The 27,071-nt window shown below is 17.8% G+C and overlaps 9 protein-coding genes across 9 annotated transcripts; 4 read left to right on the top strand and 5 right to left on the bottom strand.

The window, feature by feature from the left end:
- Nucleotides 1-651: 651 nt before the first annotated feature.
- PRELSG_1233900 (conserved Plasmodium protein, unknown function) lies at nucleotides 652-1,369 on the bottom strand (the record flags this gene model as incomplete). Its single annotated transcript, XM_028678136.1, has 3 exons — nucleotides 652-745; nucleotides 980-1,061; nucleotides 1,183-1,369. 3 exons carry the CDS (start codon nucleotides 1,367-1,369, stop codon nucleotides 652-654), a joined length of 363 nt encoding a protein of 120 aa, XP_028534455.1.
- Nucleotides 1,370-1,878: 509 nt separating this feature from the next.
- PRELSG_1233800 (conserved Plasmodium protein, unknown function) lies at nucleotides 1,879-3,627 on the top strand (the record flags this gene model as incomplete). The annotated part of the gene is made up of 2 exons (XM_028678135.1): nucleotides 1,879-2,043; nucleotides 2,293-3,627. The coding sequence occupies 2 exons, from the start codon at nucleotides 1,879-1,881 to the stop codon at nucleotides 3,625-3,627; spliced, it is 1,500 nt and encodes a 499-aa protein (XP_028534454.1).
- A 1,024-nt stretch (nucleotides 3,628-4,651) lies between these two features.
- On the top strand, nucleotides 4,652-5,246 carry PRELSG_1233700 (mitochondrial ribosomal protein S14 precursor, putative; the record flags this gene model as incomplete). Its single annotated transcript, XM_028678133.1, has 2 exons — nucleotides 4,652-4,837; nucleotides 5,094-5,246. 2 exons carry the CDS (start codon nucleotides 4,652-4,654, stop codon nucleotides 5,244-5,246), a joined length of 339 nt encoding a protein of 112 aa, XP_028534453.1.
- A 516-nt stretch (nucleotides 5,247-5,762) lies between these two features.
- On the bottom strand, nucleotides 5,763-7,102 carry PRELSG_1233600 (conserved Plasmodium protein, unknown function; the record flags this gene model as incomplete). The annotated part of the gene is made up of 6 exons (XM_028678132.1): nucleotides 5,763-5,893; nucleotides 6,075-6,219; nucleotides 6,341-6,401; nucleotides 6,494-6,591; nucleotides 6,714-6,782; nucleotides 6,863-7,102. The coding sequence occupies 6 exons, from the start codon at nucleotides 7,100-7,102 to the stop codon at nucleotides 5,763-5,765; spliced, it is 744 nt and encodes a 247-aa protein (XP_028534452.1).
- A 1,698-nt stretch (nucleotides 7,103-8,800) lies between these two features.
- PRELSG_1233500 (inner membrane complex protein, putative) lies at nucleotides 8,801-9,384 on the top strand (the record flags this gene model as incomplete). The annotated part of the gene is made up of 2 exons (XM_028678131.1): nucleotides 8,801-8,858; nucleotides 9,014-9,384. The coding sequence occupies 2 exons, from the start codon at nucleotides 8,801-8,803 to the stop codon at nucleotides 9,382-9,384; spliced, it is 429 nt and encodes a 142-aa protein (XP_028534451.1).
- A 516-nt stretch (nucleotides 9,385-9,900) lies between these two features.
- Nucleotides 9,901-10,701, bottom strand: PRELSG_1233400 (conserved Plasmodium protein, unknown function; the record flags this gene model as incomplete). Its single annotated transcript, XM_028678130.1, has 4 exons — nucleotides 9,901-9,970; nucleotides 10,066-10,141; nucleotides 10,324-10,416; nucleotides 10,581-10,701. 4 exons carry the CDS (start codon nucleotides 10,699-10,701, stop codon nucleotides 9,901-9,903), a joined length of 360 nt encoding a protein of 119 aa, XP_028534450.1.
- Nucleotides 10,702-12,103: 1,402 nt separating this feature from the next.
- On the bottom strand, nucleotides 12,104-13,129 carry PRELSG_1233300 (conserved Plasmodium protein, unknown function; the record flags this gene model as incomplete). Its single annotated transcript, XM_028678129.1, has 1 exon — nucleotides 12,104-13,129. One exon carries the CDS (start codon nucleotides 13,127-13,129, stop codon nucleotides 12,104-12,106), a length of 1,026 nt encoding a protein of 341 aa, XP_028534449.1.
- A 3,069-nt stretch (nucleotides 13,130-16,198) lies between these two features.
- On the top strand, nucleotides 16,199-21,238 carry PRELSG_1233200 (calponin homology domain-containing protein, putative; the record flags this gene model as incomplete). The annotated part of the gene is made up of 1 exon (XM_028678128.1): nucleotides 16,199-21,238. The coding sequence occupies one exon, from the start codon at nucleotides 16,199-16,201 to the stop codon at nucleotides 21,236-21,238; it is 5,040 nt and encodes a 1,679-aa protein (XP_028534448.1).
- A 1,633-nt stretch (nucleotides 21,239-22,871) lies between these two features.
- Nucleotides 22,872-26,222, bottom strand: MDR2 (ABC transporter B family member 2, putative; the record flags this gene model as incomplete). The annotated part of the gene is made up of 1 exon (XM_028678127.1): nucleotides 22,872-26,222. One exon carries the CDS (start codon nucleotides 26,220-26,222, stop codon nucleotides 22,872-22,874), a length of 3,351 nt encoding a protein of 1,116 aa, XP_028534447.1.
- Between the last annotated feature and the right edge of the window lie 849 nt (nucleotides 26,223-27,071).

The following is a 27,071-nucleotide window of genomic DNA, read 5'->3' as shown; positions in this document are numbered from 1 at the left end:
ATTATATATTTTAATAAATTGGTGTATTATAAACTTAGAAGAAAAAAAATTATTTTTTTTTTTATCTGTAGCTTTTCTTTTTTGCATACATAAATTAATTCTTGTTATGATTTACTTAATTTTTAAAATAAATAAAAATTGTATAAATGAATTTTTTTTAACAGACAAAATATATTTTAATTTTTATAATTTAATTTTAATATATATATAATTATTTTCAAAAAAATAAACTAGATATACTATATTTCATTTTAATTCTTTTCACACAATGAACTATAATTAAAAACTCTAGATATTAAAGTAAAAATTATTCGTCCATATATTTTAAAAATTTGTAATTTTTATCAAGATAAACGAAAAAATTATTTTAGAAGAATAATTCTGTATTTTTATTAATTGTTACTCTGTAATGGTAAGGAACTTAATAGATTTATGTAAAATTTCAAATTCATTTTATCCAAATAACAATTAAAAAATTTCAAAAGTTTTTTACAAAACAATAAGGTACAAGTAAACTAATTAAATAATAAACATAACTATATATATATATAATGCTAATGTGTACTAATGAAAAAAGAAAAGAAAAGCATTTAAATAACAAAAGCAAATATTTCCTTTATAGCTATTTAATTTCCTTTTTTTTTTTATCCTTTAAAATATTGTTAATTTCCTTGGAACATCATTAACTAACTTTTCTTCATACCAACTTTTCCCTGATTTTTCTATATCATCCTCGTACATTAGTCTATAAATTGAAAAAAAAAAAAAAAAAAAAGCATTAAAAAACTGGCACATACATATATGTTTAGAATATGAATTTCTCCTATATAGTAGTAATAAGAAAGTATATTTAAATAAAATGTTACATATACAAAAAAAATTAAAACATATAAAAAAAAAAAAGAGTATTGCTATATTGTATTTTTATTAAAATGATATATTTTAATAAAATATAATATTCCTTTTTATTTGGCATTACTTTGATTCAAATTTTTTTTTATCTTTTTCTTTAATTTTATTTATTTGCTTTATTCTTCTTTTTAGTAATTTACTAAATTCATCTAAAAAAAAAAATTATATTGAAAGTAATAAAATCTATATAAAAATATTTCGTTTATAATTTGATTAAACTTCAGCTATACTTATCTTTTACTTTATTCATTTTCTCTTTTATATATTTACCTGTTTGTACTTTTTCTTCACTTGTTTCATTTTCTATATTTAAGTTAAATGGTTTAATTTCTTCCTTTTGCATAAAAGGATTATCACTTAAATCATCTTTTCCTGATATATTTTTTTCTTTCTTTTTCTTTGAAGTACCATTAATATGCAATTTTTTTTTTTTAATTTTACTATTCTTAATCGTCATTAGTTCTACTTTAAACATAATAATTTAAATCATTTTCTTTTTTTTATTTTTTTTTTTATACTTAAAATTTATAAATTTTATATAATTTAAGTTTATATAATTTTTTATTAATACTAAAATATATGTTAAATTTCTTTTTTCTTTATATATATATATATATATATATATTTTATGAAGATAAAAAAAAAAATAAAATAAAAATGCGATTCTGTATATATTAATTCATATCTTTTTTTTTTTTTTTTTTGCTTCTGTTATTTATTATATACATATGCTAGACTATTTTATTTTTATTTTTCTACTTATCTATTTTTTTTCATTTTATTTCATTTTCATTATTTTTTTTTTTCGTAAGAATATTTTTTCTTTTATTCATTCATTTTTTTTTTTTTTTTTATTTGCATTAACTATATGTTGCATTTGTTAAAACTACTTAATTTTTTTTGTTTTAAAATATGAAAATACATATAATAAAATCATATTTAAATTATTATTAAAAAAAAAAAAAAATGGATGAAATAAATGAATCATTAAAATTTTCAGATTTTACATCGTCCAAATTTGGTAATAAGAGGTTAAGAATAAATAAAACAGATGACAATATAAAATATTTTGTTTCTCGTTTCAACGATAATTGTGAAATAAACAAGTTAAGTTCACCCATAACATTTATAGTAATAAGAAAATATTTATATAATTCATTAAATCAATAAATCTTTATATATTTCCATATCATTCTAAAAGATTTTTTTAATTGCTGTATTTTTCTTTTTTAATAAATAAACATATTATATACATATAATATTTTATAAAAAAATTTTCTAATGAAATTATATTAAAACTTATATTGTTATCTTAAGCTTCAATTTTTTTTTTTTTTTTCATTATGCATTTTTATATATTATTTTAACTTTAATTTTCAGTCTAAAGATGAAAATAACTTGGAAGACTCTTTAGAAAGTGAAAGAAATAATAATACATTTTATTGGTTACTAAATTCCTCCAATGAAAAAATAAAAATAAATCACAAATCATATATATCTAAAAAATGTAATTTAGATACAGATGTTTTTTTTGTTCTAATTGAGAATGAAGAATATTCAGATATTTATCCTCTTTCTAGTTGGCATGTATTTGAACCTGATATATCAGCTAAGACATTAAATAAATTTAACTCGGACCATCCAAATGAAAAATTGAAAGCTGAAAATAATAATAAAAGATTAGATGATATAATAGAAAGACTGAAAAATAAAGAAGAAAGCGCTAAAATAAATAAAAAATCAAAAGAAGAAACTAAGAAAAAAAAAAAAATAGTGCAAACAGATTCTTCCTCAGATGATGAAGATGATGATGATTTAGGATTAAAAAGACAAGAAAAAAAAAGGTTAAAAAATTTGATAAAATTAAAAAGAGGAGACAGTAAAGAAGAAATTGAATATGTAGATTCAGCTTTGGCTATTACATCTCTTAGAAAAAATAAAGTCAATTGGGACTATAATGATGATGGAAAAAAAAGTGACGATGAAGATTTAAATGTGGAAGATTCCTGTCAAGAAGAATTTGATGACGATGATGATGAAAATGACGATTCAGATAACAATTCCAATAATGATGAATCGAAATTAACTTCTTATGGTCAAGCTATGAGGTCTTTGCTAAAACAACAAGTTAACGATGAAGAAGATGATGAATTAAATCAGTATTCTGATGATGACGATGATGAAAATATTAGTGAAAAAGAAAAAATGGATGTTAAAAAAAAGAAATTAAAAAATAAAACCAAAAAAAGTAACAATGATAATGATAAAAAACAAAAATATGAACATAAAAAAATAACAAATGAAGAAGAAGATGATGATGACGATGATGATGATGACGATGACGACGACGAAGATGATGATGACGAAGATGATGACGATGACGAAGATGATGATGAGGAAGAAGAGTCAAAAAATAAATTAGTAAAAAATAAAAAAAATTATAATTTCAATGACTATATTAAAGAGAAGATTAGAAATAAAGAAATACAAATAAAGGAGGAAAATTGTGCAAAAATTTTATTAAAAATTATTGAAAAAAATAATGGAAAAATGGACATATTGACTCTATTAGATATTTTAAATATTAAAGAAAAAAATCAAAATTTTCTTCTCATACAAAAATTTATAAAAAATTTATGCAATGTTAGCTCACAAACAATAAATAATAAAAAAGTAAAAATGATATCCGTGAAGCCAAAGTATTTGCCAAAATAAATATTAAACTTATACAACATTAACAAAAAAATAAAAAAAAATAAAACTGAATATAATTTTCTTTTTTTCATATGTTTATATAAAAATGCTTTTATAATATCATCTATAACGACAACAACAATTATAATAATAAATTTGATTACTTTTTTTTCTTTCTTTTTTTTTGTTATTTAAAATATTTTTCTTTCCTTAAAATATAAGATAATAATTTATCTTATATTTTTTTTAATTTTTTTTATACATTTTGTAGCATTATGAAAAAGAAGTACCCGATTACTATTTAACTAATTTTTATATTTTATCACCTTTTATGTAGTATTTACCTTTTTAATATTCTCTAAAATTTTTTATAAAATAATTTTATATTATTAAATTAAAATATATAACTTACACCTATATATAGCGGAGAATATGAATTTCTTTTGCTATTTGAAGATGTATATATAAAATGTTAAGATTGTTATTTCAATCATCATTTCACAATTTTCAAAATAAAAGTTTATATTTTTCTATTACTTAACATATTTAATCTTAATTTTTTTTTTCTATATATTTACATTTGTTATATTAATTATTATAGTTTTATTTTTTTTCTTATTTTTCTACTAAAAAAAAAATTTATAACTCCAGAGAATAAAATATAGATTTATTTTATTTATAAAAATAGAAAAAATTCCCAAATTATTTCTTTATAAAAACTTTGGTAAATAAGAGAAAAATTAACATAATTTTTCATTTTATTTTAGAAAGACAAAACATTACAATTAAATTACAATTTTTTTTTTTTTCTTTATGTAAATATATTTCTAGACTCATAAGTGAATTATTTTTACACTATTTTCAAAAACAAATTAAAAAAAAAAAATTTTGTAAAAATATAAATTTAAAATTCATTTTATCTTCTTATTTAGTATAATTTATTTTTATTTGTTTTTTTAGTTAAATTTTATTAACATAATTTATTCAATGCATATTTTTTTTTTTTTGTATTTTTTTGTAATTCATTTTATTTTAAAAATTTGAAATGGCAGCAAGAAATCCTGGCCCTTATTTGAATCAGGTACCTTTAGGTTTTCCCAGTTATAACAGAAGAGTTTTCAGAGATATTTTGGCTAGGAGAGCTTTTATGGAATCAGAAGTTAATACAAGGGTTTACAAAAATATTTTTGAAAATTTAGGTTTTAAAGGGCAGATAAGGATTAATAATAAAGTATAAATATTATATTCCATAAAAAAAAGAAAAATATATATATATATATTTTGTAGGGTACAAAATATAAAAAACATCGATGAATTTATTTTTAATTCATATAACTGTGTGATTATTTAAGATATATTAATATATATACATAACATTTAATAGTATCATTCTTGTTTTTTTATTTTATATATATATTATTTATTCTTTTTTTTATTCTCTACTTTTTATTCATTGGATTAATAATTTTTTTTTTTTTTAATTTCAGGTTGGTATAAACAGAATTCGTATGAGATGTATACAAGGAGGATATTCTAGAGGAATTTATAAATTTACTCGAATGGCAAAAATGGCTTTTTTTCAAACTGCTAGAGAAGGGTGGTTAAAAAAATATGGTTATAGGCCTGATTTATTTAGATAAAGAACGAAAGGATATTTTTTTTTTTACAAAATACATATATATTAGTACCTAATAAATAGGCATTATATTTGAATTATATAAATGTCTTAATTCTTTTAATTTTTATACCCTTATTATTTCAACTTTATTATTTTTTAATTTTAAATAAATTTTTTATATTTAGTTTTTCTTATTATGTCTAGAAATCACTATGGCAAAAGTTCTTTAAAAGAAATAGTTAACAGAAATAAAAAAATAGCTCTAAATTTAAGAAAATGAATATTAAAAACTCATTTTATTTTATTTTTATTTATTATTATTTTTTTTTATTAAACTTTTGTAATATAATGAAACATAATTTTGTTAATTTTTAATAAAAAAACTTAGTGTGTAATTTTATCTTTTTTTTATTAACATTTCATTTTTATAATCTTATTATTTACAAAAAAAAAAAAATAATAATAATAATAAATAAATGAAAATATAAATATCACAATAAAATTATGTAATAATTAACCAAATTTGTTATTACATACTTCAACAGACTTCACTAACACCTGAGAGGAAAACCTTTTCATTTTTCCAAATACTATACTTACTATTTACATCTTTAACGAAATCTATCAACTTAGGCTTTGATATTAAAACATTTTGTAATTCTTTGTTAACTATAAAAAAAAAGAAAATTTATAAAAAATTTATCTTTTTTACTTGTTAATAAAAAATTTTCTTTCGATTTCTTTTATTATTTTTATTTTATTTTATTTTTTCTAAGATATAAAGTAATAAAAAAAACTTTCATATTAATTATTTTTTGATATCTCGTTATTATTAATATTTTTATATTACATTTAGAAGGTATAGAATAAAATATTGATAGTATAGAAAAGCATATGCAATGGAAAAAACAAATATCATTTTTATTTGTTGAGTTATAACTACCACTTACAATATTATCTAATATATTTATTATTGTTTTCAGCCTTTGTATATTCTATGAACAAAACATGGTAAATTTAATTGTAATTAATTATATTTTTAATATTAATCAAAATTAATATAATATGTATGTCTACTTTTTATAAAAAACATAAAAATTAAATCATAAAACTAACAAATTTATGGTTATCCAATCCTCTCATTTGGCATTTTTGTAAATTTTCTTTCTTTAGCTTTCTTTCAGATAAAAAAATAAAATAATATACAAAAGAAAGATATAAATAATACTATAATAATTATTAAATTAAAAAACTAATAAAGTTTTATACCTTATTAAGTAAATATAATATAAATAAAAAAATCTATCTTTATATATTTTTTTTGTAAAATTATTATATATATTATCATCAACCCACAAGTAATATAGCTATAAAAAATAAATTTTGTTTAATATATAAAAAAAAAAACATTTATTTAAAATTGATTTTATGTGTAAATAAAATTAATTTCTTCTATTATCTATATTTATGTACTATTAACTAAATTAACCAATATTATATTGAGTTCACTTATTAGTCCAATATATAATTCATAATCAATTAAATCAAACAAATAAATCTGAAAAATATTATTATAATAAATGCAAACATGTATATTTATATATTTTGTAATTGGTTATCTTTAATTTTTAATATAACATTTTTCATATAATCAACAATTTCTATATCATATAAAACTTTTCCTTCTAAAGTATTAAAAGCATAAGGGTAAACTCCATTACTATAAGGATGTATTTCTTCCACAAATTGTATAAAAGTACAATTAAAGAAATTTTTTAGGAAAAATAGTAAAACGTTTAAATAATCTATAAAAATATCACCAACATTATTTACAGAACAATGATGATAATGAACAATCAATTTTTGAGGGACAAACATACTTAATTTCTTATTTATTCATTTATTTATTTTTATTCTTTTGTTTTTTATACTTTAAATCTTTAGAATCTTAAGTTTCAAAACCATTTTTATGCGGTCAAATTTTTTATGTACATTTTTTTTTTTTAATTCACAAGATTTTTTATATCTTATGTTAAAAAAATAAATAAAATAAAAATCACTTTGAATACATTAATTTTTTTTTAAATTTATATAAATATATTATTAAAGTGTTTGTATCTTTTTTTTTTAATTTAAAATTTTTTTTTTTTTTGCTCAATTTTTAAATGTTTTAAAACTGTAGCAAAAAGTAATAATAATAACAAATTATTCTTTAAAAAAAATATCCTAAAGGAATAAAAAACATATCATAGAACTAATGCAATGAACACAAAAACGAAGTGTTAATTTTTTTTGGATACTTAAAGAACAAAAAAATATATGCCATGATAATAGATAGTTTATAATGTTAATTATCTTAAAAATAATTTATATTACTGAAATAATTAATTATTAATAGATAGAAAATTATATTTAAAAAATATAAAAAAAATAAATTCCATATTAAAAAATGATTTACATTATAATAATAAAGAATATTATATAGAAATGTTTGGATTATAAAAAAAGTTTACGTATATGAGCTAATTAAAATAATTCCAAAGTATTTATTTAATACTTTATTTTTAATTTTAAAATAAAAATTTTACACTTTTTTCAAAGAATTTTATATATCCTTTACAAAATTACAATTACAAAAAAAAAAAAAGAAAAAAAAAAATTAATTTTACTTCTATTTTTATTTTAATCATATTTTCATTAAAACCTAGCCAAATTTTTTTTTTTTTAATAATTTTTTTTAATTATTTTAAAATAAAATACCATCATATTTTCCTTATTATAATATTTATTTCATATTTCATAAATTTTAAATTAAATTAGGAGAATAGTATGTTTTTTACATTTTCATATGTGTGTAAAATTACTTTAAAAAATTTTTAAATATGAAAAACAATTTTTATTTTCTAGGTAGCGCTTAAATTATTTAAAAAAAAAGCAATAATACAGATTTCTATAGATTTAAACTTTTTTTAAATGTCTTTTTTTCACACAAATATAAGTAAACATGCTAAAATAAAATAGCAAAAAATAATATAGTAAGGGAAATAAAAAAAAAAAAAAAGATTGCATTTATTATTATTAACGAGCAAGGCAACTAAAATTTAAGTTAATATTCAGGATTTTTTTAGCTATAATTTCATACGCATGCAATAAAATTTTTTGTTATGTTCTTAGACAATTTCAAAAAAATAAAATAAACAGCTTGAGGCTGCTATGTTAATTATTTATTTCAAACTAATTATATATATTTTTATAATAATATTATCATTCTAAAGATTTTTTAAGCTAATTCATATGCTAAGACAAGAATGTAACATTTTTCAATAAACAAATTTTAACTTTTTTTTTTTCTTTTTTAAAACTTTTCTTTTTTAAATTGTTATTTTAAAATTTTTCTTAAAATTTATCTTTAAATATACTTTGTTTATCATTTTTATACTTATAACTCCCTATTTATATTTAACATTTTGCATTGTTAGATACATGCTTATTATAATAATTTCCTTCTTTTGAACAAAAAAAAATTGTTCTATTTACATTGTTATATTTTTTTTACTTAAAATTCCTTTTTTTATAATGAATCTATTTAAGAAGTCTACATGCTCAATTTGTAATGCATGTAAATGCTGCTGTGGTAAAAGAAAATTAAAATAATATAACAAATATATTTAAATCTTGCTAAAAAAATATATATATAATTATTCTTTTATGAATAACACATATTTAAATAAAATAAAAATTTATATACATAAATAAATATGCATTTCTTGGCTTTATTTCCAGAAAAAGACGAAATAAAAATTACTGAAAGAACATACACTTACAATGAATTAGATGATTTATATAATAATACAGATACCGTTAGTTTTCCATGTATACCTACTGAACGTATTGTTCTAAATTCTTTTGATAATCCTGAATTATATTACCATCAAATAGATAGTGAATTTTATGCAAAAAATATATTAAAAGATATTCCTTTAATTAGTTATGCACAAGGCCCATTTTTCGAAAAAATGAATGAAATAAAAACAAATAAGAAATATCATCTACCAACGATCAGTTATGTATCTGATCCAATATATATAAGAAGAAAAGAAAAATGTACTATATCAGGTTTGTCTAATTGCATTTGCTGTGAAGGGTGCCGATGCAAATAAATTTATACTAATAATTTCTTGTAAAAAAAGCCTTTCAAATTTTTATTATATAAAAATACTAAAAATAAAAGAAATATTTTTATACAAAAAAAAAAAAAAAATTAGTATACCATAATATTGTCTTTTTATTTTTATCCGTATTTTTTGTGTCATGCTTTTATTTTCATTTTGAAAAAAAATGTAATTATATGTTTTTTGAATAATTCAATATCTATTTATATATTTTTATTTTATTTTTCTTTATTTTTTTTTTTATTTCATTTTTTTTTTTTTAATATTAATTTGCTTTGATGGCAAATTTTATAAATTAACTAAATAAAAAAAAAAAAATTAAAAAAAAAAATAATGAAAATAAAGTTTATTTACACAAAGACAGAGAAAATAATAAGCATAAAAAAAAGATAAAATAAAATAAATAAATAATGTAAAATTAAAAATTGAATATCTCTTTTGTTTTTCCTTTTTTTTTATCTGCTTGTTTTATATGTTAAAATTAGTAGAAGCGTCACATTAAATTTAGCTAGCATTTACTAACTTTCCATGTTCTAATTGATATCCACAACCAGATATATCAAAATAGTTTATTCTAATAAAAGAACATTCAAAAAAAACATGTATGATTAAAATATTTAGAGAAGTATATAAATTATATAACAGTAAATATATTTTAATAAAAAATACTTGACTGAGGCATGCTTAATAAAAGTGCAACTAGTACATTTTACTTTTTCATATTTTTCAGATATCCATCCACATCCTACAATAAAAAATAATATAGGAAATTGTTATATGCTTTAATATTTACATTAATTAAAAATGAAATGATAAGTATCATAGTTCGTAATATTTTTGTGCATTTTATTTATATTGCTCTCAGGATAATTATCGATTATTTTATAAACCTTTAGTTAAATATATATGTATGAATTTTTAAAATACCGAAAACTGGGTTCTTGCAATCACATTGTTGGCAATAAGTCCTATCACTATAATAATTGCCTCTAATAGTTCTATGAAAATTATTTTCGCAACCTAAAATAATATTTGAATAATAAAAGTATTGAAACACATAAAAAATATATATTAAAATGGAAGAAGAAAAAAGAAAATTTTTTATTAATTTGATAATAATTCTAGAAAATAAATTTCATAAACTTTTCTTTTTAAATAAGATAATAATTTCTTTTTTTAAAGACCATCCTCTGTTGGGTAACAACATTTTTGGCATGTATCAATTGTACACATTTGGCAATTTCCTATATGACTATTAAAAATGAAAATTAATATAATGAATGTACACAATATTAATTGTTTCATTTTTTGCTTTTATCCTATTTATATAAAGAGTAATAAATTTTATAAAATGTTTTATTATAATTAAAAAAATTATTGGTGAAATATACGTTATTATATACAATTTTATCCAAGATAATATATTAGACAATTAAACAAAAACTATACATAATTAAACATATTTTATTTTCGTAAAAAAAAAAAAAAAGTGTGTATATTCTTCTTTTTTTATGAAGGTTTAAGTATCAACACAAAATTTTTTAGCCTCTTCAATTAATAAAAAAAAAAATTATATATTTCTAAAATAAGTATTTCATAAATATGAAATAAACTCTTATTTCTTACAGAATGCAATGTTATATAGACTTTTTTTTTTTTATTATTATTTTATTATAACATTGTGGTTTTTAAATAATTTTTCTATAATTAAAGCATATTTTGAGAATTCTCATATTTTAATAATTTATTTATATTTTTTCAATAAAGAATAAAAAATAAAACATAATCATAAAAATAATAAAATAGACCTTAATATTTGTACTTTATTACATTAATTTTAATTATAAATATTATTTTTTGTTTAAAAGTACTTATATTTTATTTATAATTTTGTTAAGCACTTTTATATATGCTTTTCATTTTTCAGCAAAATAATTATATATGCCATTAAAAATAATTAGTGTCCAGAACAAATACAATAATTCTGAGAATGTAATATATATATATTTAAATATATTTTGTAAGTTATAAAATTTTATAATGAATATTTTTTCTTTTTAATTAATAAAAATGAATAAAAAGTATTAGTAAAAAAAAAAAAATTAAATAAATAAATAGTAAGTAAATATAGAAATAAATAATTTAAGATTAAATAAAGAGAAATTATAGAAATTTAATTTTTTTTTTTAATAAAACTTAAAAAAATTTAAATACGTTCATCAATAAAAATAAAAGTAGAATAATTCTTTTCTTTTTTTAATGGATTCACATTAATTTATATTTTTACTTAAACAGTTTTTTTTTTTATATAGTGGTATTTATTATATATATATATATTCTATATTTTATTAAGACAAAAATATTTTTCATATAAGAAATTTGTATTAAAAATAGATAAAAAATAATAATGATATATATATAAAAAAAGGAATATATTTTTATATAACTCCCAATAAATAATTGAGACAAGGTAAAAAAAAAATTGAAATAATAATTAACAAAAACATTTAAATATTATCTCATTTTACCATTTTTTTTGTTTTCTACATTTTTTTTATTTTTTTTCTTTAAAAAATTTATTAGATTCTGCTTATGTTTCCCATATCATCAAAAAAAAAAAAATAGAATAATTCTCCTGAATTTTCTCTTTAAAATAATCCTTATGAAAAAACATTTTTTTTTTTTTTTAATATATGCATACCTAACATCATAAGTACACTTTTTTTCTTGTTAAATTCCAATAATTAACAAATTTTTCTAGCATATCTCCCTTTACATTAACTAATGTACCACCTATTGGTTTCATTTGCCCCATTAAACTTCTTAAATTGCCTATAAACTCTTCATTATTTTCAAATTCCTTTTCTTTTAAAGATTCTGATATATCTTTTTCGCTCAACCATACTATTTTAATTTTATTGTATAAATTGAAGCACAAAAGAGATATATGAATGAATGGATGAAAAACGGTATGTGGAGAAGTATAAAATTGATTTAATTTTTCATTAATTATATTAATTTCATAAATAAATGTTATTAAGTTACATTTATTCTTTAATATATGATCAGAATACATAAATATTTCATTTTTCCATAAGAGTATACAAGACCCATTACTTTTCATAGCTTCAGGAAATATTACAACATTTCGAATTTTTTCATTTTTTGCATAACTATGTACTTCTTCTATATTTTTAAATGATCCCAATTTGTTGGGTATAGAAAATTGTAATGATATCTTAAGGATGTCAAAAAAACAAACGGGAGATAAACTTCCATTTTTATTTATTACAACAAATAAAGGATTTAAACGAAATGCTAAATATAAAACATCAACAAAAGATGTAAAATTTGATAAAAATATATGACCATAATCATCATATGTAAATGGAATTTTTTGTTTATTACATTTTATTTTAATTCTTTTGTTGTTAGCATATTGTTCATTTAAATAAAAAAATCCTAAATAAAATAACAATAATCTACAGTAAATTGTTTGAATTATTTGATAAAAAAAGTCTTTTACACACTTAAATATTAGCAATTTCAACATGCTATTTAAAAAAAACATAAAAATTAATGTTAAACAAATAAAACATAATCGACAAATAACTAATGGTAATAATAGTATTTTTAATAATTTTTCATGAAAATTTAATTTTCTATTAACCCATACAGGTAAAAATGGATTTATTCCTGTTGAAGCATCGGAAAATTCTCTATATTTTTCCATTTTTCTGACATAATTTTAATTTTCAATAATCTTTTTTTATTTTTCTTTATATATAAAATAATTTTATTTTATATTTACTTTAGTATTTTTTTTTTTATACATATTTATCCAGTAAATTAGTTTTTAAAACTGCACATTTATCTCTTAATCTTGTCCTCCCCTTTTTTTATCTGCTAATTTGCTTAACTCTATTATAAGCAAATTTTGTTTATTATATTTTAACCTTTTTAATTTTGTTTTAATTGATTTTAATTTTTGAATTAATTAAATTTTTCCTTTTATATGTATTTTTTTATTTATTTTTGCATTTATTTATATATTTATTTATTTGTTTATTTATTATTATTTCATTTTATTTCATATCGTTTCATTTATTTTATTTATTTTTTTTTTTTCCTTTTATTTGTATTTTAATAATAAAAATCCATTTTTTTTTCTAATTTAGATGTTTACTTTTTGAAGTATATTTTCATAATAATTTGTGTAAATTAATAATATTATATTATTTATTATGTAATATATATATTTATTCTTAATTTTAAGTTTGTAATAGCAATGGTAAATTCAAAAAATATATATCTTATTTTTTTTTAATATAAAATAATTTTAAGATAAAATTTTTTTTTCCTTTTTCTTATTTTCACAAAAAAAAAATGTCTTAAAATTTATATATATAAGCATTTTTATACTAGAATTATTTTAGAAGATTATCATCTTTGTTACATTCCAATTTAAAGAATTCTTATTAATTATTTCACTATTTTATGTTGAATATCTAATTTTTCTTAAAGTATAATTATTTTGATATGAATTAAAAAAAAAATAATACATATTATATATTGATATTCAAATAAAATGTAACTATTTCAAAAAAGAAAATTTTTTATTTAATTCTTTTAATATATATTTAGATGTAGTTTTAATATATTTATAAAAATTTTGAAGTAATTTTTCAATTTGTGTAGATTAATTCCAACTATTTATTAGAAACATTATGGGAAAAAGAAAAGTATTAATGTATGAGAGTTTTTATTACAAATCTTAAAGAAATGAAAGAGAATACTCATGAAAATGTTTTTTAATGGTGAAAATATACGGAGGTTTTATTTGATTCTATTAGTCATTAGAATAAATATCATAACATTCTATAATTATTTCTACTATATCACTATTTAATTTTTATTTTTTTTTCTATATTTTCAAAAGAAAATTTCGAATATTTCAAAGTGAATATAAAAATTAAATAAGAAATTTATGAATATGACAACACTTAAAAATTAGGGTGATTTTTTTAATTTTCTTTTTAAAAAATAAACTTAAATTTTTTAGTAGTAAATAAATACAAAATTATTTTTTTCCCTTTTAATTGCAAGTTTTTAATTTAAAAATATTTCTAACTTTATTATTTTTAATGAAATTTTTTTTTATATTTCACATAACATTCTTTAAAAAAAAAATACTTTTTGATTTATAAAAAAATAAAAGTTATTAGAGGAGCTAAAAGTCTTTTATATGTGTCAATGCAATCAAAGAATATTATGCTTATAGATAAGCATCTAATATATATTACTTTCATTTTAGAAATATGATTAATAAAATAGAATTCTAAGGAAAATATAAGAATATTTAATGAGATATAAAAAATTAGTATTATGCATATATATGTGTAATAATTCAAAATTATACTATCATATATTATAAAAATTAATAAAATTCCCAATTATTTTGTTCAAATTATAACTTTTTCTAATTTGAAAAAAGTACATTTTTATTTTCTCATTATAAAATATTATTATATTTAACAACAAATTGAACTATAACGATATATATATTATTAAAGATTCACAAATATATTAGATGATTCTTCACGTATATATATATAATATTTTTTTTTTTTCATAGTAGTGTTACGCACCGAAAAATTCTTAAATACGTAACCAGTTTTATTTATTGATATCATAGTATTTCAAAAAAAAAAAAAACTGTAAAATGAAATAGAATATTAACTCATTATTTTTTTAAAGAATAGTACTTTTATAATTTTTTTTTATTATATTAATTTATTAATAAATAGTGCATTTATTAAATGTATTTTTTTTTTTTTTTTTTTTTCATTATCTGACAAATATTAAACAATAATGCGTATATGTAACACACTTTAATCAAGAAACATATTTTTAAATATATTAGAGTAGTTTTTTTTATAAATTTAATATCTCATGATTTATTATTAAAAAAAATAATAAATAAATAATAGTAATAATTAGTAAAAGTTATAAAACTAAAATAAAAAAAAAAAAAATTTTAAAAAAGTTGCATATATGTTAATTTTTAGAAAAAAAAAAATATATATGTGAAAAATAGAAATAAAAAAAAGTACAAGTATACAAAAAAATAAATAGTTATATACATTTACACATTTTTTTTTTTTTATAACCAAAATTTTAAAATATTTTTTATTTAGAATATATTAATATTTTGTAAAAATACAATATTTAAAATAATTTTTTTTAATGGAAATCTATAATATAAATACACTATAAGCACCAAAAGTGCAAATGAAAATACTAATATAAGCATATCATTCTCTAAAAAATATTTTTAATAATTCATTTAAATATTTACGGTAAATTTTATAGCATAATTTTTTTTTTAATATTTAAAAATTTTTAGGAATAGTATTTTTTTTTTTTTTAATAACTAAGGATAAGTATACAGGATTTTTTCCTAGTTGAATAATGATTAAATTTTGTAAAATGAATGTATAATTATTCTTTTTATTGTTAATTTCTTTTTCTTTTCTTTTATTTCTTTTTTGTCATTTATATATATTTGTGTTCATGTTATACGACTATGTTTCTTTTCTTGATTTGTTACATCTTAATTGCATGAAATTTATTTCTTTATCACATAAATAGTATATCGCATATATTTATTCTTATTATATTATTATATTTTTTAATAAATATTGTCTTTTACACTTGTTTGTATGTATATTTATTTTATTTTATTTATTTATTTTTTTTATTATCCTAATTTTTTGATTGTATAATTTTTTTTTATTCAATAATGCATAATGAAACAAAAATAGGAAAACAAGAATTAATTGAATGGGTGGAAAAACTTTTGAGTAGAAAAAATTTTGAGTTTAAAAATTTAAAAGATGGAGATATATATTTGCAATTATTTGAGCATATATGGCCTAATGTAATGAACAAATATAAGGGTTGTATTAATATTAATCCTATAAATGACATTAAAAAAAAAAAAAATTGGAAGATTATAAGAAATGTATTAGACTGTGTAAATATTGATAAAGATTTTATCAATTTTGATGAAATAGCTACAGAGAATTTTAAAAAATGTTATCAATCATTAATTATATTATATTTTTTATATTCTTTAGTTAAGCATCATGAATGTGATTTTATATTAGCATATCCTATTGACCAGAAACTAACGGATTTTATGTCTAGTGAAGAACCCTTAACATGCTTAGTAAAAGCTGGAAGTGTACAATTACCAGAACGTTTTTTTGAAAAAATTTCGAATTCTACTTTGAATTTAAATAATTTAATTAAAGGAAATGAAATAGATAAAAATAATTCAAAAAATAATATATTAGTTAGTGAAAATTTTAATGAATTAAAACATCAGAAAGAAAATTTAGACTGTATAGATAAATCAGAATATGATGATGATTATAATTTTGAAAAATATATAAATGATTACAGTAATAAGGAATACAACAATTTAAAGAAGGAAAATTCTAATATTGATGATTTAGAAGAAAATTTTCGCTTAAATTCAAAATTTGTAACATCAGAAAATTTAAGTAATAATTATTCTTTGAATTCTTTAAAAAAAATTGATTTCAATAATATAGAAATCAGTAAGAATAAGGAAGAAAATTATTCAAAGTTTAATAATATCTATTATAAAAACAACGACAATAATAATAATAATAATAATAATAATACTAAAAATCATAGTTCTTTTAAGATAAATTTAAATAACAAACATATTGATGAAAGTAATTCAAATATATCTAATGTTAATCATACTTTATTTAATAATAACTGTGACATCAATTTAAAAAAAAAAAACGCCTCATACAATTTTAATGATATTTCTGCTTCCAATAATGGTAGCTTTTTTAATTATTTTAATACTAAAAAAGAAAAATATGATAACTATAAGAATAAAATAAATGATAATAACAAAAATAATTTATCTGCTCCTAACTTGAATTTGTTTAAATTACCTTATATTAATGATAGCAATTGCATTGATAAAAATAATTTCGTTTTGGACCTTAAAAAAGGCAAAGTAAATGCTTCTTCTCAAACTGAAAATGATAGTATTTTAAATAATTTAATTAATGATGAAAGTTATATGAACTTAGAAGTTATATGGAATGACCAGAATAAAAAAATAAAAGGAGATTCCTTTATTTCTTTTTTAAAAACACAAATTAAAATGTATAAAAAAGAATTAGATATAAAGAGAGAAGAAATGGAATTAATACAAAAAATTAACAAAAAAACTATTAATGATATAAAAACATCATACAATACAGAATTAAAAAAACTTAAGGAAAAATATGAAGCAGAAATTTTTTATTTAAAACAGCAGCATTTAGAAAATATAGTTATCGTGAGAAAAAATTTTGAATCAAAATTAAATCATATAGAAGAAGATCTTTTATTAGATCTGGATGTTTTAAATAGTGAAAATAAACACATGAATTCTTCCGATGAATATAAAAAGGATTCATATATAGAGGATTATTTGAAAAGTAGCAATTATGAATTTAAAGAAAATAGAGATTATGACATTAATATGGATAATGGTAACTTTCTATTTGATAAGATAATTTCTACACAAAGTAATAAAACGACATCAGTAGATTCAACAATAAAGGAAAATTATAGTAACGATATATTAAAAAAAACTAATTTTTTTAATTTTAATTGCAATAATGAAGAAGATAAATATAAAAATAAAAAAGAGGAAAAGTATGTAGAAGATGATATAAACAAAGAAAAAACAGTTATACATAATGATTATTATATGAATAACAGTATAGAATACTCTATTAAGAAGTTAAAATATTTGCTAAATGAAAAAAACAAAGAACATATTTTGAATAATGAGTATATTAAAAACGAGATTTTAAATATAAGGACCATGATTAGTAAAATTGTTCTAGAAAAAGAAAATATATATAATTATCATAAAGAAAGCAGTGAAATTTTTAATGAAATATTGGAATTTATAGAAAAAAATATAGACAAAAAAAACGTAAGTGATAATTTAAGTAAAGATTTTTACGTAGAAAAAATTAAAAATGCTATTTATAATATAATAAGAAACAAAAAAAAATATCACATAAATGAAGAAGAAATTACACAGCATTTAGATGAAAGTACTCTAATTAGTTTAATTGTTTATATGAGTTCATTACTTCAATTAGAAAGAATGAGATCAGAATCGATAAAAATACAAAAGGAACGAAATGCCTTTATAATGAATTATGTAAAAAATGAGAACACAACAGAATATCTGCCAAATAAAAAAAAAAATATTACAAAGTTTGAGGATGAAGATAATATAGAAAATCTTAAAATTCTATCCAATGAAGTACCGAGTAATGAAATAGAAAATTTTGAAAAAGCAATGGAATTAGATGATAGAATAAAAAAATTAGAAAACAAAAATAAAAAATTATTATCTATAAATGAATATTACAAAAAGAAATTAGAGCATGTAGAAATATGGAAAAGCACTTTAGAAAATTTTAAAAAAAAATGTAAAAAAATGAATGATACATATAATACAGCAGATCAGTCCGAAGATAAGCATTCTAACTTTATAAAAATTAAAGAAATAGAAGAATCAGATAATGTAATTGAATCTTCTTTTATATGGTTTCCAAAAATTTACCTTAATTCATTTGAAGAAGAGACAGAAAGGGAAGCTCAATTAATGTATCTTTTGAAAAAATTAGGTAGATGTGAAAAAGAACAAGAATTAAATGTTTTTGAAAATAATTTATTTTCTTATTCTATTAATGAATATAATACTAAAAATAATGAAAAATTATTTTCATCAAAAAAAAATAAAATATGCTCAATATATAAGCAAAATATTATTTCAGACAAAGAGAATATTAAAAACAACCAAGAAAATAATAAACTTCCATTAATCAATCATAATGAATTCTTAGTGATATTAAAAAAAAAATTAACTTATATCTTTTGGCAAATGCTAGGTGATATTTATAAATATAGAAATATTATTCACGAAGCATGCAACTATATCTATAATTTAAATAGTTTGCTAAATAATTATTTTATAAGAAATGAACAAACCCAAAAACAAGCCAAAGAGAATTTTGATGTGTACTCTAAAAATAAAGAAAATTTTTATTTATCAGAAAAATATAGATTGAGAAAAATAATAGGAACAACTAAATTAAACATGGACATCTATAAAGAGCAATATGTTGAATTAAAGGAGGAATACGAAAAAGAAAAGAAAAATCTACTTATTTTAACCAATGCTTGTTATGAAAATGAAAATATAAAATACAAAAACACTATTCAGAAATTTAAAGAAGTAGATAAGAATTTAAAAATGTATAAAGCTAGAGAAAAAAAATGGAATAAATTAGTGAAATTGTTAACAATAGAATTAAGAAATTCATCAAAGGATAATCAAGAAGAAATAAAAAATGTATGGCTAGAAATAATTGCAACTAAACAAAAAGGATATGAGGAATTTAAGAAATTAAATGATGAACAATTGCAAAAAAATAATAATTATTATTCTGATTCGGGTGAAAACAGTAATAATTTTGTTTCTATAATAGAAAACATCAATGAGAAAAATAGCCATTCCAACAATAATATAGAATCGAATAAAAATAAAGGGAAAGTAGTTAGTAAAAGTTTGAGCTCTAATAAAATAATAACAAATAAATATTACTGTAACTATAAAAAAAAAATCAATGATAAAAATCATTACTCTAGCAAAAACATTATTTACAATAAAGGAGCAATAAATTTAAAACTAGACAAAAATGATGCAATCGATAATTCCAATAATAATAATTTAAATAATAGTAATAATTTAAAAGATAAAGAGAATAACAATGAAATAAATTTTTATAAAAATGATTTTAATGTCTGTTTAGATGATATACAAAATAACAACATTTTACATTTTTGTTCAACTAGCGATACAGATAACATGATAACAGATAAAGATCAAATTCTTATCGATATTAGAGTTGGAGAAAATAAAAATAAAGAATTTAACTCAAATAATATAGTAAAGAATACAAATAAAGATTCAATAAAAGTTAATAATTTTAATACAAAATATATCAGTAACGATGATATTATATTGAATACAGATAAAAATTGGTTTTCCTTGTTGAACCAGATGGCAAAAGAGTCATGTGCAATTTTCCAAAATCTTTTGAACTTAAAAGAAGATGAATTAAATGAAAAAAAGAAGAGAATAACTGATTTAGAAAAAGAATTAAGAAAATTAAAGGAAGATAATATGAATCAAAAAAATAAATATAAATGTTTAGAAGAACAACAAGAATTCTTAACAGATAAAATAAATTCTTTAAATGAAAATGTAGATAATTTAAATTCACAAATATTTTTATTAAATAAAGACAAAATATATCTAGAAAGTAGGCATCTAATGAAACAGCAAGAACTTAGCATAATTATAAAAAATTATAAAAATGTTGTTGGTTCAATAAGAAAACATATAAAAAAATATTCATCTATTTTATATTTATTGGATAATTTACCAGAAGAAGATGAAAAATATATTCTCGATTTAACAAATATAGATGAAAAAAATAATTCATTAAATTTTTCTCTTGATATAGATAAAAATTTCGAATTAAAAAAAAAAGAAATAATTAATGATGACGTAAGAATAAAAATAAATGCAAAAGATTCTCAAGTTGTAACTAATTTTTCAAATTTTAGAATTTCAAAATTAAATAATGAAAATAAGTTCATATCCGATTTTTATATTAATGATTTAATCAAAGATATTAAATGTGATAACTATAGATAAATATTTTCTAATAATTACATGTTTCTCAATAATTTTAGTAAATTTGTATTTTTAATTATATATGCTCAAGGAAACTGTTGTATAGTATATTTTCTATTCATTTTATGAAATATTAATTTCATAAAAATTTTTATTTTAAATTATATATTAAATAAAAAAAAAAAATGTATTAAAAAATATAAAATAATGCATATGGAACAAGAAAAATATATATTAAAAAAAAAGAAATCCCCTCAATGTTTTTAACATACTATTTAAAAAAACTAATATTTTTTTGGTATCACTACTTTTTTTTGAGTTTTTTTTATCAATTATTTAGTTTATTGATATAAGATATATATATATAATTTTTTGTTTTTTTACATTTTTAGTATTTGCATTCACTATATTATTATATATTTTTACTTAGTGGAGAATGTTTTTGTATTTTTACCTTATATTTAATATTTCTCATATTTCTCTTTTTTTTTTTAAATTTAAGGAAATTTGTAACATTATTTTTTGCAAATATAAAAGTTTAATATATAGCTATTATTATTTTTTTATATTATTATTTTCCTCTTCTCTTAGACATAAAAATTTTTTATATTTGTACTTTTCTTTTTTAATACATTTAATTTTTTATGTGAATTCTTGAATTCTTAAAAAAATAAGTTGAATACAAAAATTATATATTATAATGAATTTCTTTGAATTAATAAAAATATTAAAAAAAAAATTTCATATTATTATAATATATTTTGACGTTTATAAGATTAAACAATATAAAAAAAAGAAATAAGATAAATGTATATGAAAAAAATACAAATAATATATTTAAGTAAATATATATTTCTTATATTTATTTTTTTTTTACTTTTAACTATTCTTATATAAATTTTTATTTTACTAATTTATGGATAAATATTAAATTCAAAGATTAATTATACAAACGAAATGAAAAAAAAAAAAAGATTGAGGTATATAAATAATATTAATTTAATTTAAAATAACATGTACACAAATAAAAATATATATATATATATATATATATATATATATATATATATATTAATGCATATAGTAATTTAATTACTTAGATAAAATTAGATAATAGTACAATAAAATGAATGTAATAATATAATATTAAAAATAAAAGGTATTAATGAGTTTCTGTTAATGCATTACTATCAGTTAACAATCCTCATCAATTAAAAAATTGTATGCAACAAATTAAAATAAAAACATATAAAAATTATAAATGAATCTATATAAAAAAATTTGAAAAATTTTCAAAAATGTTTTATTATAAATGTCTAGACATATAATGAACTTAATTTATTATAAAAAGGGTTTCTATTTAACAAATAAAATATAAAATTAATATCGACATATATTAAATTTTTTCTTAAAAATAATAGACTAAAAATTATATTAGTTATAATGTATTATAAAAATTTTATGTTTCTAAAAAATATTATTTACTATATACTAATTATAATTATTTTCCTTATTTTATTCATTTAAATTATTCACATACTTTATCTAAATAATCATGAAATTTATTGATTTATATTCATAATCCTTTAAAAGTATATTTTAATACTTATCTTGTGGTACTTATTCGCATGAATAATTTTTAAGAATTACTTGATTATTTATTATTATTAATATTATTGTTATTATTATTCATATCATTATTATTATTATTGTTGTTGTTGCTGTTATTATTATTATTATTATTACTATTATTATTATTATTATTATTAATATTACAATTATTATTATTATTATTATTGTTATTATTAACATTATTATTATTATCATTACTATTATTATTATCATTATTATTATTAACATTATTGTTAATATTAATATTATCATTATTATTATTATCATTATTGTTAATATTAATATTATCATTATTATTATCATTAATATTATGACTGTTATTAATATTATTGATATTATTACTTTTATTATTAGTATTATTATTAATATTATTATTATTATTATTAACATTATTATTATTATTATCATTAATATTATGACTGTTATTAATATTATTGATATTATTACTTTTATTATTAGTATTATTATTAATATTATTATTATTATTATTATTGTTATCCTCATAAATGCTCATATTACTACCATTGTTATTATATGTACTATTACAACCATTAAATAAGTATGCATTATAATCACTACCTGATTTATCACCAGCTATATCTTCATTTTTAAAGGAATTTGTTACACCCATATTATCTTTTGGACTTTTTTTTTTATCATTAGAAGAATTTTCTTCATTATGTTTTTCATTAGATTTCGATTGCATATTCCACATTTGTGAATATTCCCCATTGAGTTTTAATAAATAATGATGGTTTCCCCTTTCTATAATTCTTCCTTTATTTAATAAAATAATCTGTTCAGCAGAAGAAATGGTGCTAAGTCTATGAGCAATAATTATTAGAGTTCTATTTTTTCTTAAATCTTCTACTGCCTTTTGAAATAAATATTCTGTTCTTGAATCTAATAAACTAGTAGCTTCATCAAAAATAACAATTTTTGGATCTTTTAATAAACATCTAGCAATAGATATTCTTTGTCTCTCTCCTCCTGATAACTTAACTCCTTTGTCTCCGACTATAGTGTTCCATTTCTTTGGTAAGGATTCAATAAAATCATATAATTGAGCAGATTTTACTGCTTGTATTAATTCTTCATCTGTTGCATTTAGTTTTCCATATAAAATATTATATTTTATAGTTTCATTAAATAAAATAGTATCTTGAGGTACTATTCCTATTATGTTTCTAACAGAATTTCTCGTATATTCATTTATATTTCTTCCACCTATTTTTATCTCTCCTTCTGCATCATAAAATCGATATAGCAATTTGGAAATAGTAGTTTTTCCAGAACCTGTATGGCCAACAATAGCACAAGTAGTACCAGCTGGTATGAAAATATCAATATTTTTTAAAGAAAGATTAAGTGGTTGAGAAGGATAATGAAAATTAACGTCAATAAATTGAATACTTACACCAAACTTTTTTTCATAAGATGTCAATGAAAAAGGTTCTAAATTGTGGTCATCTGGGACATGTATTTTTTCTCTTAAGACATCAGTTAAATCATTTATATCAGTAAATGATTTGACTATATTGGTATACAACGTACCTAATATACTTAAAGGAGAAAATACATTTGTTATATATACTATTACACTAATAAAAATTCCGCTATCTGCTCCATTTTCTATTATCATGTATATTACACAAAACAAGGTAAAAAATAAAGTGCCATTCAAAATAAATTGCTGAACACTATTTAATATTCCTAAACTATTTAAAATTTTTAAATTATATCTATTATAATTAGATAATGCATTACAAAATCTTTTTATTTCAAATTTTTCATTACTAAAATACTTCACAGTTTCATAATTTGTCAACGAATCATGTGCTATATCATGATATACGTTATCCATTTTATTTGCTTTTGTTCTAATTTTCTTCCTCCATTTTGTTATTTTTATTGTTGCATATATATATAAGGTTAATCCAATAAACAAAATACTTCCTAATAGACTATTTTTATATTTAAATATAAATATTATACAAGTTATAACTCCTTCTATTATTGCTGGTATTATATACATTAACAAAGAATTCATTAAATTGTTTGCACTTTCTGTTCCTCTATCAACTATTCTCATAATTCCCCCTGAATTTTTATTAGAATACCATTCATATGATAAGTTATGAAAACTTTGAAAAACGGACTCTTGTAATTCAATGAAAGCAGACTGCTGTACCTGTGAATATAAAATTCCACATAATTCTTTCAGAAATTTTGAAATAAAAAAAAACGTTACATATAACCCAAGATTAAAAACAGAATTTGAAAAATTTTTTTCTAAAACATCATTAGATGCAATACCAAGATATATAGGACATATCACACTAAATATTTTGGATAGTATTATAAAAAAAAAGATTAACACTACATAAAAACGTAATATTAAAATATTTCCTTTTAAATCTACTCTTCTACTAGGCCATAAATATGGTAGTAGAATATTCTTAAATTCATTATATGTTAATTTATTTTCTAAGTAATTTATGTTAGTACTATATGATTCGGTATCATCATCAATAGTATTATTTTTATATTTTTTTTTTTTTTTCGATAATAATAATTCTGTAGCATTTTTTTCTTTTAATAAGTCATTTAAATTCTGCGACTTTTTTTTGGATACTTTTAATTCATTTAAATCTTTATATAAAGTGCCTGAATCATATAATTTGCTATAAGAAAAATTCAACTCTAATAAACTTTTGTTTTCTCTTGTTATCATAGTACTATTCATGTTGCTACACTCTTCATCTAATAAACCATTAGTAAAATCACCTTTAAATAACTTGTACTTTTTTAATTTTATATCTTTTAATAAAATTTTTTCTAATTCTGAGCTAGCTATTATGCATTTTTTCTTAACATTGTATAACTTATACTGAATAAAAAAATAATATATTGAAGATATCAAGCTATATATCATAATTATTATTCTAACTACATTAAAATATATACCATTATAACTTTTTGCCTCCACATTTATATTATAATGAAAATTAATCATTTTTATTGAATTTAAAATAACTAAGAATCCAGTTAAATGCCTAGAAAATACATAAACGTTTTCTAATATATTTAATTTATTTACTCTAGAATAAAAAAAAAGTAAAATAATAGTGTAGATTATTCTTGCTAAATTTAAAAAAACTAAATCAACTAATGATTTATAAAAACTATAAAATACTTCCTTTTCATAATTATATGACAACGTTATGTTAAACTTGTAACAACTTAAAAATAGTGCTGTAAATATTATAGTATCTGCTACATGATATATAATTTTTTCTTTATATATTGTTCTTCTTTTTATTTCATTTTTAACCCCAAAATTTCTTAAATATTCATAGTTAGATACATCCATTTTTGTTAAAAATGCAAATTTAAAAAAAGTGAATTTAATGATAAAATATATGCTTAAACAATATCAAAATATAGAAATGTTTTTTATAAAAGCTCAAAAAAAAAAGGAAATAAATGAAATTCAAATTTGCACATTATAAATTGTTACCTATGTATTTATATATATATATAATAAGCACATTAAAATTTTTTATAATATTGTATAAATATAATTTTTATTAACATAATGTGTGTTCATATCTTTTCAAACTCCAAATGTTAATATAGGCATTTTTATATACATATATATTTTAGTACATTTAATTATTTATATATATATATTTTTTTTTTTTTTCTTGTAGATGTTTTGAGTCAAATCTATTATGAGATACAGTTAAATTTGAGTTCATATATCCAAACTTCAATAGAATCTTTTATTTTTTTTTTTTTATTTTTTTTATTTTTTTCTAACTAAATTTAAATCTATATGATGTGAATATATATAAAAAGAATTTCATTTTTTTCTTTTTCTTTTTTTTTATAGTTTTATGTGTACTAAAATAGAAAAATATTCATGTTTATAATATTCCTTTTAGAATTTCCTTGTATACTAAATAAAGTTTTTTTTTCTATATATATATATATATTGTTTTAATGTATATTTTTTTTTTAATTTTTTGCATAAAAAAAATTTTAAATAAAAAAATGGAAATATTTTTTTAAATATATAAAAATTCAAATAAAATAAAATTTATTAAAAATAAAACAAAGTATATAAAAAATAGTATGAGGAAAACAAAATAAATTTAATTTAAAAATGAGTATATATTTACATAAGGAAATTTTATATATTTTAAAAGATGTTAGTTTT

This window comes from Plasmodium relictum (assembly GCF_900005765.1).
Source record: "Plasmodium relictum strain SGS1 genome assembly, chromosome: 12".
Lineage (NCBI taxonomy): Eukaryota > Apicomplexa > Aconoidasida > Haemosporida > Plasmodiidae > Plasmodium > Plasmodium relictum.
The sequence above is the reverse complement of the archived record's forward strand: the minus strand, read 5'-3'. Positions and strand labels throughout refer to the sequence as shown.